The sequence below is a fragment of the Trachurus japonicus genome, chromosome 23 (genome assembly GCF_045865225.1).
Source record: "Trachurus japonicus isolate A0001 chromosome 23, Traja_1.0".
NCBI lineage: Eukaryota > Metazoa > Chordata > Actinopteri > Carangiformes > Carangidae > Trachurus > Trachurus japonicus.
Genome location: NC_140929.1, coordinates 6,084,109 through 6,099,649, shown reverse-complemented (window position 1 = coordinate 6,099,649; position 15,541 = coordinate 6,084,109). Strand labels below are relative to the sequence as shown.

Here is a 15,541-nt window from a genome sequence, read left to right as displayed (position 1 = left end):
GACTGTCGCAGCGTTGCCACTGAATCCAGAACAACATCCATGTTTCAGCAGGAACGCTGCTCTTAGACGTGCTGATATTTATTTTAAAATCCGTCCTCGTGAGCTTTTTTTTTGTTTTGTTTTTTGGTTTCCACGGTTACTTTTTTCCCAGGTATCCATGAAAAACAACAATAACAAAAACCTTTGACGATCCGACCTCAAACAGAGATAACAGAGATCCAACCTCACATGATGTTGTTGCATTACCATCGTCAGCGACGGAGGAATTCAAACTGCAGCACGATGACGTAAAAAAACAACAAATTATAGACAAAAAAATTACCATGCATGGATTATAACTGGAATTTCAAAATAAAACTGACACCAATTTGCTAAAAAAGACACAAAATGATCAACTTTTATGTGATAAAACATTAACAGTGAGAGGGAAAAGTGCAGAGTTTGCCAAATGTTCAGTTTTCCCACTGTCCCTGAACTGATCACAGCTTCTTACATCATCATATGTGTCAGTGGATTAGAATTAGTAGTAGAGATAGATAAATATATAAGCAACAGTTTTATATTATAGGTGGTCAAAGTGCAGCTGAGGTTAAACACCGCTGTAGAGCTGATTGAAGGTCGATTATTGATTATTGGTGAGGCCGTATTGGGAAACGCATCATAGTGACTGTTTCCTGTGAGAAATCAGCTTTCCTTTGTCTCGTGTGACAAGAAAATGAACTGCGGCACAAAATGTTTCAAATCACACAATGAATGTGATCATTAGCCGCAGCCCTGCTCTGTTGGGTAGTTGAACCTGTAGAAACGTGTTATAATTTATGAGATCACCATGTTTTGAGTGTTTATTCTGGGTTATTTATCACCATTAATGTTTCATATTTTCTTCAGAGGAGAGAAGAAAACATTATTGTTCTGACAGCTCACCGTGCTGGGATGTAAAAGTCAAATAAAGTTGAACTTGAATGTCGAGGAGAGTGACGAACACCTGAGGATGTTATGTCAGGTGTTCGTTCGTTACGTCCTTTTACCTGAGGACTCTCCCCCCCTCCCTCTCTAATTCCTGCTCTCCCCCTCCCTCCTCTTTCCCTCTGTCATCTTCCCTCCATCTCTTTTGTGTTTCTGTGACGCACTCTCTCTCCTCTACTGTGTAATTATCTCTCTCTCTCTGTGATTCCGGGGGGTTCGGAGGAATTCGGCCCCGCCCTCTCTTTCTCCGTCCGCCTCCGTCACTCGGGACGCTGAATGCCGTATTGTTCTCCCCCGCCGCCACAAAGCCTTGATTGACAGCTGTGGGAAGCGGGAGAGTGAATTCTGAGAGTCCAGACCCCCCCACAACACCACCACCATCTCGACCTCCTCCCCCCTTCCTCCTCCTCTTCCTCCTCTTCCCGCTGCCACCGCCTTCATTCAAACCTGTCACCAGGATTTTTCTTGCATCAGAATAAAAGAAAGAAGCAGCAGTTCCAGTTTCAACTCTTCCTCTACAAACACTCTGAGTCTCATCATCGCTTAAAATTTGTCTCAACTTTATTCTGCAAATGAGACGGTGAACAAACTCACACTCACTCACTGAATCCACTTTCTACCTTTTATCCTCCATCCGCCGCCTCGTTCAAACTACACGAGCTCCAACATCCACCGATCAAAAATAAAAAGCTGCAATATTCATCTGAACCATGTAAGGTGTTTCCTCTCAGCTCAGCTCATCTCCATCCAACCTAAAAATAAATAAATAAATAAATACGAAAGAGGAAGGGACCTGGAAACAGATCGTCATGGAGTCACGTGACCCCAAACAGCGTCATCGTTCGTTCGCATGCGTCAAATTCAGCTGCGAACATCGGCGAGCAGAGAGCAGAGAGCGGAGAGCGACTGTGGCTCAGACCAGCAGCAAACACAGCGATGGACGGATGGAGAGATGGAGGGATGGAGATGGAGGAGAGAGTTGGTTTAAAGTTGGAGAGGATTTATCAGGTTCATTTGTGAAAAACAGAGAGAAAGAGAGAAGATAGAAGAGAGATCCTGAGCAGGTGAACACTGAGAAGTCGTGGATTCAAAGATAAAACCGGGCCGATGGTCGCCGTCGGCGTCGGTGACGGTGACGGCCTTAACCAAATGTTTTCACTGTAAAACCAGCGTAATCCTGAGTGGAGAGAAAAGGTCTGGCTTATAGATAAAGCACCACACACACACACATATACACACACACACGCTATCAGAGGGGATTTAAAGATTCAAACAGTGGTCTTGGTAATTAGGCAGATGGATTTGTGCCTCTCCTCTCGCTCCAGCGGGATATAAAGCGACACATAATGCAGCCGACAAACTGTTTAAGTAGATTAATTAAAACCAACACTGTGAGGTCAAAGGTCAAGCCCCCTTTCGATGCCGACCTTCCCTTCCTCGTCGCTCTTTCCCTTTTTTTTTTTTTCTTTTTCCCTTTTCCTCCAGACTGGCGAGCTGCAGGACGGAGCGCAGCGCAGCGATGAAAACGGACCTGAGGAGATTTTTCTTTTTTCTCTTTTCTCTCCTTTTTAATTTTTCATGTCGAGCTGGTTTTCACATCATCGCCCCGACAACTTTCACTCGATCTTAACCTCCAGTTCGGCTGTTTCCTCCCTTTTAAAAACACACATCTGTAACTTCCTCGTCTTTGTATCTGCAAACCAGAGCAGTAATAGAATAAAAACCTCTCTCTCCACTCCCTAATTGAATACAGAGCACACCTCGTCTTTGCCGTGTGAGAGCGCAGTGTGTGTGTGTGTGTATGTGTGTGTGGTAGCTGGATGTAATCAGATGGAATTAATATGCATGCTGTTTCTCATTATGGAATAACTGAACTGCACTTCAGATATGTGACGTGCATCGTGAGAGGCACCGACAGGTTTCTAACATCCGTCCTCGGAGCTCTCTCTGGAAACAAGTGTATGTTTATATATTTAAATATATATATATGTGTGTGTGTGTGTGTAGACTGGTGTGTGCTGTATAAAAAAGCCAGCCTAGTGATTGCAGAGCAGCAGATCCACCCTGCTGCTGATCAGATAACACTTGCTTTAACTCCTTATTGCATTTAAACCAAATCAAATTCAGCAGAGCTGCGTTAATCAGCTAATTGTGCTAATATGCATATCGTGCTTCCTCGCCGCCGTGCAGCGCCCAGGTCTCGTCTTTCATCTGCAGACCGAGTTTTTTTTTTTTTTTTTTTTGCTTTCAAACTTTCAAATCTTTGCGATTTCTCTCTCTCCCCGCACAAACACACACACACACAAACACACACACTCAAACGGCTGCAGTTCTGCTGCATCTCGCTCGGTCGTCGCTGTTGTTCAACGACGGAGCCAAAGGAAAAACGATGAAATTCCCTCCACTACCCCCCCTCCAAAAAAAACACATCCAACTAAATCAAGTGTTTGTGCTCCTTTGTTCGACTGCTCCTGTAGCTCCACAATAACAAGTGTGTGTGTGTGTGTGTGTGTGTGTGTGTGTGAGCGTGACGGAGGTGAGGCTCATTAGGGGGGAAGAGCGACGCAGAGAACGGCGGCGAGGTGCTTCATTATCATAGACGACTGAGAGCAGCGTTTGTGGGTGTGAGCGCTTGTTTGTGTGTGTGTGTGTGTGTGTGTGTGTGGGAATGAATGAGCGAGTTAGTTAAAGTGTGTGTGCATTATGTGTGTGTGTGTTAGTGTGTGTGACCCCATGAGAGTGTGAGCGTCGGGCCGGCGGTAAGCTGCTCTTTATTAAGATGCAGCGGCGTCTTTGGAGAGGGACAGCTGCTCCTGCCTCTAATCTGGAAGAACAAAGGTTTAATAAAGAGAAGATGAGAGAGACAGGAGGGGAGGAGGGGGGGGGGGGACTCTTCTCCTCTACCTCCTTCCATCCTTTCCTCACTTCCTTCTTTCCTAACGACCTACGAGCCGACTGCGCCGCAAATATTCCAAAAGAAAAAAAAAAAAAAAAAAGGATTCCCGGATTAGAAGATTTGAAACATTTGACCTTTGACCTCTTCTTCACCTGTGGTGCAAACATGGCCGCCGAGAGGCCGCCGTCAGGTGCGGCGATTAGCTCGTTATCTTTGCCGCTAAAAAAACGAGCTAAAAGCGACGAATCAGATGAGACGTGTCCCCGCTCAGAGGACGAGTGTCCAGAGAGAAAGTCTCTACTGCAGCTATTTCTGAGTGTTAGTGGGTGGGGGGTGGAGGGGGTCAGCTGCATGCCCTATTTCTCACTCTGGATGGTCATCACAGCCTGTTTGGGAATGACATCATTTACCCCCCTCCTCTTTCTCTTTCTCTTTCTCTTCCCTCTCTCTTCTCTCTCTCCGTCCATCAGCCGTTCAGTGAAATATGCCTGCTCTACATTACTCCACTCATTTTCTATTTTGGATTTGTGGATAATGACGGTGGGATGGAGGGAGGATGAGGATGAGGAGGGGGAGAGAGGAGGAGGAGGGAGAGGGAGGGAGGGCAGGGCCGCGGAGGGATAAAAATGATAAAGGGGAGAGGCAGCATTAAAGGAATTATTTGAGGGGTCTTGAGGGTTCTGTCTCCTCTCTCCTCGTTTCTAAAATAGAATTTGTGATAGTCCGCGCCGCTGCCGCCGAGTCTGTCGAGGGAATAATGACTTATTTATCAAATGGCAGAAAATATTCAGGGACAAGGCCTTTTTTTTTTTTAAATCCCGGCTTTTAAATTCATGGGCTTTTTCTGCTGAGATGCTTAATGACAGTGAATGTATTCAGAGTGATTTGCAGGTCCGAGATAGACGGAGCCTCAGCGCGTCCTGCCTGGGAGTCTAATAGCTGTACGACAGAGGAGGAGGGGGAGGGAGGAGGGAGGAGGGGGTGATGAGAGAGAGAGACGAGGTGAGCACGGGGAAAGTTTCACCTCTGACCTCACGGGAGGTTCAGTCAATCAAATTTGTACCTCCACCCTCCATCTCCCTCCCACCCCCCCATCCATCCACCACCTCCTCCTCCTGCTGCCAAAAAATAACTGGCTGTGTTGCTGGAGCAGCGCTGAAAACATGTTTTGCAGCTCGGGAGATAAAATGTAATGTTCTCTAAAAGCGCTCTGTTGCAGGCAATCAGCCATGAGTAAATGTTTCAAGATAAATTCCTGGAGGGGTGGACTTTTTTTTTTACTGGCAGAGTGAGAGGCTCTTCAATATTTGGAGGAACCAAATCAGCACTCTGGATGGGGGGGAGGGGGGGGGTTAAGCAGGAGGGGAGGGAGATCATTGGAGGGGGGGGTAGATGAGTGTTGTTCTTACTTCTCCGCTGGAATGGACGAAGTTTGTAGATGATGGTGGTGATGAGGCGCTGTGCGGGACAGAGGCGGTGGTGGTGGTGGTGGTGGTGGGGTTGGAGAGTGGGGGGGGGGGTTAACGAGATGTACGCGGACACGGAGCAGCTTGCATGCGTCAGCCTCATGACAGAGCGCAGGCACGAGACCAGAGAGCGCGAGCGGAGAGAGAGAAAGAGAGAGAGAGAGAGCGGTTCGCAAAGTCAGAAAGAAGCTGCTCTGCTGCGCGGCTCGGGCGCAGGTCGCGTCGCCAAACGGCGCTAAAGTGCGCGTAATTACGCACCAGAAGCGCCATAAGCAGCAGCGCACCGACCTCGGTGCCTGCAGCCGCGACCCGCCCTTATTTTTCCTCCCAAACACCGTTACTTCTGTCTCTGTGTCTAACCTCTCTCCACCTCCCTCTCTCCCTCTCTCCCTCCCTCTCTCTCTCTGCTATCAACCCGTTCACAATGGCCGAGGCTGTGGGAAGAAGAACTGACCGGGGGCGCTTACCTTAACACGTTCCAGCTTTTCAGAGGGTCCAGGTCTGAAATTATAGAAACCATGGTCGAGCGGCTGGGCAGCACCGGGAGTAGGGAGGGGGTGCGGCGGAAAAAAGATCGAAAGAAAAAGCGGCGGCAAAGGATCTGTAAACTCCGTCTGCGAATGACAGCGATTGCTCGGATGCAACCAACCCGTCCTGGTTGTTCAGTGGCTGATGAGCGCTGTCACAGCTCTCTCTCTCTCTCTCTCTCTCTCTCTCTCCCTCCGCCCCCTCCTGTACAAAGCCTGCGCGCTGCAGACGCGTCTCGAGCTTCCTCCGGTCTCTCTCTCTCTCTCTCTCTCTCTCTCTGCAGAGCTGTACAGTAGAGGAGGGTAAACCCCACCTAGGCAACTCATTTACCTACAGTATCTGCTGTCTTAGATATGCACGAGGGAACACACACATTGAGAAAAAAAACAAAAAAAGAACCGCTCTTCCTTTTTTTTTTTTTTTTTTGGCGCCTTCATGGATTTCTGTCTTTTGGGAGGAAATGTTTTTTTTTTTTTTTTAAAGCAATGTTACTTCTCAGAGCAAGAGAAAGACTCTTATTTTGACAAGTCTGGACAAATGCAGTTATCATCAAAGATAAGAGAGGAGTTAACAAAATAAAAGCCACAGTCAAACTTTTTGGGTTTAAAGATTTGTTGTGCAGTTTTCGCAGCGAATCGATAATAAATAAATCCACTAAAAATACATTTTAAAACTATCTAACATGTCATCGTCCGACCACCTGCTGCAGCCGTCCAATCAGTGGACAGATGTTTTTTGTTTTTCCCACCAGACCAACTCAACTGTTGCAGCGACCGCAGCCCTGCAGAGCATCTCGCTGTCTGCACTAAACCCCTGTCAGCACTGACTTCCTGTGTGACACCACCACATCCTGTTGATAACTGCTCTCCCCCCTCCTCCCCCTCCCTTCCTCCCCCCACTCCCCTACCCCCCCCCTTCCCTCTTCTACATGGCAGCAGATGCGTCATCCCTGGCGAAGAATGACAAGAGCCGCGGCCAAGTTAAGTCCCACCTATTTCTGAGCTCCCCATCTATTTGCTCATTGGGAAAAAACAGATGAGCCCCGATGGAGGGTGGGAAAAAAAACAAAAACAAACAGAAGAAGCAGAAGAGGAAGAAGAAGAGGACGGGTGTCAGAACTGTGTCTGTTTCAGATAATTGTGTGGGACAACAGAAGAGATTGGGAATAAAAGTCTCTGCCAAAGCCATTGGAGTCACAGCACCTGTGGTTTGTCGCTGTCGCTGCAGAGATAACGGTCAGTTGGACAGGAAGCTGCTGCCGTGTTGCTGTTAGACAGGTTGCTAGGAGATGCCCTTTCAGTATAAGATACAGCTCGGCTTTTATTTTTGCAGCTTCATCGTCGTAAAAAGTTGAAGTTTCTCTATAAGTTAAAACGCCTTTAAGAAATCCCTCCAATCAGAGCTGAGAGAAGGTTTTCCAGCCGTCGTTTTTCTGCGACAACACGAGTTCATGTGCAGAGGAGACGGAGGACTGGAGCCTGCGAGTGGAGCACAACACTGTAGGCAAAGACGTAACAGTAATGCAAAGCTACAGGCCGGCGCGCTCCCCATCAGCAGCCATACTGCACCGGCTTTAAATAGACTCAATTGGACATCTGCTTCACTGAGGAGGAGGAGGAGGAGGAGGAGGAGGATGGAGAGAGTTGACAGCATCTCTCTCCTCTTCCTCTCTGTCTCTATTTCTGTCCCTCGCGCTCGCTCAGACGTATGGAGGGCGCACGTTAGAGGAGATGAGATCAGAGTTTAGCTCCTGATTCCTGCCTCGTATGGAGGAGGTTCACACCTGTCTGCACGAGAGAGGGGGAGGAGGAGGGAGGGACGGGGTTAAATCATCATCATCATCATCATCATCATCACAATGTTGGTTTTCTCATGTTAGGAGCTGCAGCACGTTGACGCAGCTACAGAGCCACGTGATGACGTGATGTTTGTTGCTGCTTCTCTTTATTTTCCTAAATAATCAGCTGCACATTAGCATTAATTAGATGTACAGTCCATTGATGTACAGTGTTGGGCTGGTTACTTTTAAAAAGTCATTAGTTATAGTTACTTATATGTCAAATTACTTCGACTTCTCTCCCTAACCCCCGTTTATCTGGAATTAAAGGACAATTCTGGGCAAACTCAACTCGGGGCTGTATTTTCCTCACATTTCAGGTCTACAAGAAGGAATCTGAAGATTTTCAGTTTAATTGCTCCTGTTTTGCGGTAGTTGTGTCTGTCCCCGCATCGCCACGGCAGCGATGAATGGGAGCGGATGCAAGTTCCGCTGCTCAGGCTGTTTACAGCCCTCAAAGCCGCATTTTTTTTCCACAGACAGCGTCAGATGGCTACTCAAACATGCACCAAGAAGTTTATTTACTTCAAGCAAGCCGACATGTTTGTAAAACTAGATCTAATTCAAAGTTTCCCAGAGACTCGTGCGAGACCCAAGTTGCCGTGCTCGGTGTGTTCAGGTGCAGTGGGAGCTACCGCTTGTGTCATAAACACAGGAATATCAACTCTTTACTTGCTTGAGGTGTACATTTCTTTCCACAGACAGCGTCAGGTGGCTACTCAAACATGCGCCGAAAAGTTTTTTTTAGTGTCCCAGCTCTCGTCTCTGCGAGACAAACCTAACTTTGTAACCTGTAATCTTTTGTATATGACAGTTACTTCATCCACCGCTCCATGGATTGATTTCTTGCAGGCTTCGTTGTAAACAAATGCACATGGCTGAGAGGAGGGTTAGCAACGCAGAGGAAAATCGACCAGACTTGCATAGCTCCTCTGTAAATGGGTGAATTATTTTCTGATACTTCTTGAGTGAAGTAACGCTGAGTAACGCCGCATCTTACTGTCAGTAACGGTAACGGTGTTGTAACTGGAGATGTGTTTTCCATGACTAAAAAATTGCTCAACCATTTTCCAGGTTTGAACCCTGTCCTGTGACCTTACGGATGGGAAGCTCTTCTTCCAAACCCGGACCAAGTCATTTCTGTGCACTTGACCAGCTTTCTATACATTAAGGCCGACCGCAGCCTGAGGAGGGATTGGCTGCAGCCTGACGACGACCTTCAGAGGATGGAGCGGTGGAGCTAATGGATGGATGAAAGGACGGATGGATGGAAGGTCAACGCTAGTCAAGTCTATGAAAGCAGTTGTACAACATCTATAGAGGGATTACACCGGCTTGGGTTTAGAAAGGCTAAGACACAACATTTGCTGGGACTTGTGGGTATTTATCCGGCAAGGAGGGGTTAAATAAAGATGTGCAGGTGCCTCTTTAAAATTAACTCCAGTGGAGATGTGACCTTTGACATTACATCATCAAATTACACTTTCTTTCTTTTGCCCTTTCACAACCGACTGAAAGAAGATGAAACTCATCCAACTTTGCTCATTCATGCACCGACCCGAGGTCACACTGATAACTACTGGACTAAACAAACCACAGCTGCAGGAGTTCCTGGTAAAGGGAGGGGGGAGGAACTTTTACAGGAACCGTCCCCTCACTCAGCAGCCGTGTCTCCACTGCAGACCAGGACTCGCCGGGCTCTGGTGGCGACAGGCAACAGTTTCCATCGTTGCGTAGTCGTTGTGCAGCTTTTTTTCCCAGCACTATAGACGCTTTCTAAAAAAAAAAAAAGCATGGGTTTTTAATTGCCGTTTCAATAATCGCGTAATAGTGTATTTATCATACTTTTTTACTGGTCTCAGCATCCCAATCCTCCTTGCTTGGTGACCTCTCTCCTTTACCAATTCCAAAACATCATCAAACATTCATCCTCATCTCCACAACCATGGCCAAAAAAATAATCTTACTCAACTGGAAAGACAGAACAAAACTTACACTACAACATTGGTACAATCTGGAAAAACTTGCATGAAAGACAATATCACCCGCTACAATAAAACCTGGTCACAATTCATACAATTTGTCCAGAGCTGATCCCTCAAAACACTACCTTACATCATCCATCCCCTCCTTACCCCTCTCCCTCTTTCTTATTCCTTCTTTTTTTTTTACTTTATCAACATCCTTGTAACTGTCTTGTAATGTCTTTTTAAATGTGCATTAAAGCCCCTGTACAGACTTTTCATTTAGTTTTGATTTTGGTGGCCCCTGTGGACGAAAGCGGTGGTGTTTTGCTGGAATGAAGACTGCGTTTCCCACTGTCATGAAGACGTTTGTCTGGCCAGCGCGTGTAGATTAGTTTTGGAAACGTCGGAAAGAAGACGGGACTTGCTTTGAAAACTTTTTTTTTTAGAAGTTATCTGCAGCGTGCATATGGATGAGGTAATGTATCTTTACCACAGTCTGTAACTGTTTTTAAATTTTGAAATGAATCAGATGTATTTAACTTTTGTAACTGTGTTTTATCCTAACTATATGTGACTTGTGCTGTGCATTGTGTTTCGCTTTGAATATTGCTGTGATCTCGACGACATTGCAAATGAGGGTAAAACCTCAATGTCCTTTCGAGAATAAATAAACGTTTGAAATCTATTCACACAGAGTAAATCTCAAGCCCCACCCAGGAGTCTTTGGGGCCGATCTGAGCTACTACCCCCAGGCAGGAACTCCTTTCTGCCCCGTAAACGTTCCTAAAAATGGCGCTTTAGGAGAAGTTCCTGCAGCGGAGACGAGCCTCAGTAGCAGAAGATACAGACGCTAAGAACAAACCAGACACTCCTGATGCTTGTGTTGTGTCTTCACACCTCCAAGTGTGATGGGATAATCACCATGTTGCACTATAGCTCGACTACACAACACACACAAGTAGAGTATAAGTCATTTACATATGATTACTGAAGTGTTCGCCGTCAGACAGGAACAGATGTGGCGGCGGCGCCGTGACTCAGGGACACAAAGTGGGAGAAAAGGTGCAAAAAAAGCAGAAGAGTCACACACTGTGAGGCGGGTGTGTAAAAAAACGACTCCAGTCAGCTGAACCCAGCGCCAACTAACACACAACTCTGCCTCGTCACCGCCTGTTTGAACTCACCGGCCTCATTATTTAGCAACGGATTTAAAAACACACACACACACACACACACACACACACACACACAAAAACAAAAAAAAAACCTAAAAAACAAAAACCTCACACCTCTCCACATGCAGCTCATCATAAACAAACCCAAAAAAACAACAAACACACACGAATGTGGAGCCACAAAACAATATCATGCATGATAAACACCTTGTAGCCCCCCCAACGCCCCCCCTCCGCCCCTCCAGCTTCTTTATTTGACAAAATCAGGCAGATCTGAGGACGAGCCTTGAGGTTTATGTCATCATGCATATGTGATGTGCATTTCAAATCCAAACAAAGTCAGTGTATCTTAAAACCACCCACTGAATACAGATTCCCATTTTACCTCAATCCATTTAAAAATGGGGGTGGTGGTGGTGGCGGTGGGGGGCAGGGGAGGGGAGGGGGTGTTTGGAAATAAGCAGAGAGGATGTGGATGAAATAAGTATGGGAGGATTATTTCATAAACGACAGAATTTTCTTTTCTGTGTAAGTCATTTGATCCTGTCAAATATGCCTAAAGCCATACGCCCACGTGCTCATTGTCTGAAGAAAACGCTCCGTTTATGAGAAACACCCCCCCACCAACCACCCAACCACCCCCCCCCCTTTTCAAACAATAAGCACTCTGGTTGGCTGCTCGGCTCCACATCAGCCCTCAGTGTTCACTACAAGAAGAAGAAGAAGTAGAAGAAGGAGAAGAAGGAATGAGGTGTAAAGAATGAACCAGTCTGCTGACCTGCAGAAGGCCTCTCTCTCTCTCTGTGTGTGCTGTGTTTACATCCAGGACGATCGACATAGACGCAGAGTAAACAGAGCCTCTCTCTCTCTCTCTCTCTCTCTCCCATCTGGACCCCGAGCATCTCTGAACAGCATCTTCACGGCTCTTCGTTTACACACACACACACACACAGTGTTTTTGCATGTTTCTGTCCTCTTTGGCTACGTTTATACGGATACGATCTGAACAGAAAACGCAAAAGTGGCGTCGCGTCTTCACTTTTTGTTCCGCGTTTAGATGAGCGTTTTTGGGGTGGAAATCTGCGTGCATACGGTGACGCCGGCTTCGTTGTAAACAAATGCACATGGGCGAGAGGAGCGTAACCAAAACAGCGGAAAAGTGAGCGGACTTGCATAGTTCCCTACTGTCTTTCTGTGTAAATATCTCATGTGCGGCCTATGTACAGAATTTATTTTCTTTTCAAATTTAGCTGGTGCGGCTTATACTTAGGTGTGCTCAATAATCCGAAAATTACAGTACTATTCATAGGATACTATGAATTCATAGGATTCAAGTATTTACACTAACAGAACTAGCCAGTGGACAGAGTCAACGACTTCCTGGTGACGGAAATGCAGAGTTGGTGGAGAACAAAACGGAGCGACAAGTAGAACCCATACCGACACTCATCCACAAACACGTCTCCAAGTTAAAGCTGGTGTCGCTCCGTAGCTACAGAAGCTACTGTTGCTAACGAACAAATCCTGCATCGGCTCAACTGTTTCTGATTCTTCTGCAGAGAAAACATCCCTCCATTAACATGACACTGATGCCAGCCAGGTGTCACGCTCCTAGAAACCAACATGTTGTTGTTAGTAACAGTTTACAATGGCTCTCCAATGCATCGGTAGCCTATGTTGATAAAAGCATTAGTTAGGAGAATTATGATATAACTGATCCCATCATTGCCTCCAGTGATCTATCTGTTGTCTTCACTTCAAAACATATTGATTATTGATTTAAAATCAGTTCCATATAATTCTACCTTGGTTGCTATTCTGTATTTTTCTTGCTGTTTATAAATCACACAAAAAGTTAAAAGTCTTTGTCTTTATTGACACTTTCTGACTTCCCCACTCCTGTTTTCTTCCTAAATTAAAAATGTAAAAATTGTAAAAACATCTCTTTTACAATAAAAAAAACAAAAACAAAATATGAACAAATCTGAAGAAAAAACCGAAGTAAAAACTTTGTGTTAATGTGTTGGTATGTGAGAAATCCCAGCAGGCTTGAAGGCCACACACATGTTGTGATATTGTTCCATTTTACAGAACCAACCAAAACACATGAGCCGCTGTTTCTGTTAAAGTATGAACTTCAAAGAATCTTTATTTACACGTGTTTCCACAACAAATAAAAGATCTCGCTCAAACCTGGAAAATCTAAATCAGTCTACAGTGAAAATCTAAAACAGGAAGTCGTCGTATAATCTCAACTTCTCTAGTCTCTCTAAAGGAAGCGATAAAACATTGACACCAGCTGTCTTTTTTTTTTTTTTTATCACCTTAACAAACAAATGTCGTTGCATGCGACTCGGCTGCAGTTGGAGGAGACGACCTCGTGACCTGATTACGATCCGGTCGCTGTGACACCGGCTGGAAATAACAGCAGCTACAACCACGTGTTAGTTTTGATGGAGAACATCTGATCTTGCAGCACAACATCCACCTGCAGCAGCGCTACACTGTTGTGTTGTGTTTATAGACTCACTGCTGTTGGTTACGGTTACAGAAGGATGGTGGTTTAGTTTAATTCACCTGCACTTTAACCAAAAAACCCACAATCTGTTCCTGACCTCAACCCGAGCCTCAGCCTGAGTTCACGTCTGCGCCGTAATTGGAACAGTTTGTCGTATGCGAACAGGCTGAAATCTGGAGGGAATCAGCTTCATGCATGTTTCACTGCACACATGTTTACTGTTTCACATCATGCACGTGTTTCCTTTCACACACACATACACACTCATACACACACACTCTTGCATGCATGTGTGATTGTGCAGGGTTCACTGAGGTGAAGAGCAGGTGAGTCAAGCAGAAACAATAGCAGAAAGTTATCCACCAGGCTTTATGTACCGTGTGTGTCGGTATGTACGCAAGTGTGCGACACCTTCTGCAAATAAAAGTTCCCTGAAGAATCCGGACGTGGACATTTTGCTTGGAAATTTTAGAAATTTTACCCATAATTCTTGAATTTTTGTCAAATTATCATATGATTTCCAGCCAAACCTGGCAGCACTGCCTGTGTCTCTCTATCTAGCTCCCTCTTTCTTTCTTTCTCTTTTTTTTTTTTTTTGGAGGGAGGGGGGATTGACAAATGACATGCTCAGAGCGAGTGAAAAGGAAATGGAGAGAGGAAGAGAAAGCGCTTGGCAGAGCAGCGTCCAGGCGAATCAGGCGAGAGAAAATGCGGAGAATGAGCGATTGAACCGGTGTGGGAGAGCGAGTGGGAGAGGAGAGAGAGGAAAGAGGAAGAAGAAGAAGAGGAGGAGGAGGAGGAGGAGGAGGAGGAGGTGGAGGATATATTTAGAGCTGCTGCTAATCAACTTCTCCGTCAGTTTGTGTCTGTGGGGGCGAGAGGGAGAGAGAGGGAGAGAGAGAGCCACGCAAGTTCAACAGTAAAAATCAATATGCAGCCCACTCGCTCTCTGAAAGCAGTGGCCAGAGAGGAAGAGAAAGTGAAAGAGGGAACAGGAAAAAAAAAACGACAGGATGAGGCAGAGACAGATGAGAGCAGGGAAGTGGAGGAGAAGTGTTTTAGTTTGGATATAAAAAAAAAACTAACACACACACACACACACCGTGCTGATGGTTCACTCTAAACTGCCGCCACAACTCTCGTCTGAACCGCAACAAACTCACTGGACGTCGTCTCTCTGACGTGGCGTTATAGTCACGTGTCGGTTCAGTTTGTTGCCAGGAAACAACGAAAAAGCAGCGATAGATAAAGCGCCAGGATGAAGATGGTGATGAAGATGCAGTGGTTTGGTCCATCAAGCTGAACGACAGAGGACACAAACCAAAACTCTATGAAAAGTGAAAGAACAATCCAAATACGATATCAACTGATATCATATGTATACCTTTCTTTCCCTGGTACAGTTCAAATATTCCTTCCAGTACTGATACAGAAAGATATTTGATGGGTTTGGCCACAGGTGCATCAATCCATCCAACCATCCGAGTTTGTGCTTTATTTCGAAAACTCTGAACTTTTATTCATTTTGAAAGCACCAAGGCTGTTTTATTCAGAAAAACTCAAACTCTGGGGCTGTGTTTTATTTTGTATCTATCTATCTATCTATCTATCTATCTATCTATCTATCTATCTATCTATCTATCTATCTATCTATCAATCATCCATCCGCTAATCTGAAAACTAAAGATTTTGTGCTTTTGAAAGCTCCAAAGTTACCTTTTATTTTGAAAACGCCAAGGCTGCGTTTTATTCTGAAAAACTGGGGCTGTGTTTCATTTCTATTCTATTCTGAAAACTCTTCTTTTCAAGATCAAGATAGAGACTGAGTATATCTAAATATAAAAGATAAATCTATCTATCTACGGTATCTATCTATCTATCTATCTATCTATCTATCTATCTATCTATCTATCTATCTATCTATCTATCTATCTATCTATCCTTCCTAGCTAACTACACCTCCTGCTCCACACATAAAGGATGCAACTACGTGGCTCTGAGTGTGAATAACACTGCTGCTAACAAGCATGTGAGCTCTACTGTAGCTAGCAGCATAACTCAGCTCCCTGAGGACCTTTGTTCTCTCACTTTCTATCATAAATAACAATAAGTACAAATCTAAAGTTACCTTTTGGCCTCGGAGAAGAAATACCAACGTGTAGATTTTTTAGTTGGATGTGAGATCACT

The 15,541-nt window shown here is 45.3% G+C and overlaps 1 protein-coding gene across 38 annotated transcripts in view; it reads right to left on the bottom strand.

Moving 5' to 3' along the window:
* celf2 (cugbp, Elav-like family member 2) overlaps positions 1–6,009 on the bottom strand; it is a 229,144-nt gene extending 223,135 nt beyond the window's left edge. For all 38 annotated transcript variants that reach the window (XR_015035066.1, XR_015035069.1, XR_015035067.1 and 35 more), the window contains exon 1: positions 5,796–6,009. Coding sequence is in view for 14 of the 38 variants with exons in the window: in XM_085769349.1 (XP_085625475.1) it covers positions 5,796–5,848 (53 nt within the window). In the remaining 24 variants the exon portion in view is untranslated. The remainder of the gene's footprint in view (positions 1–5,795) is intronic.
* Between the last annotated feature and the right edge of the window lie 9,532 nt (positions 6,010–15,541).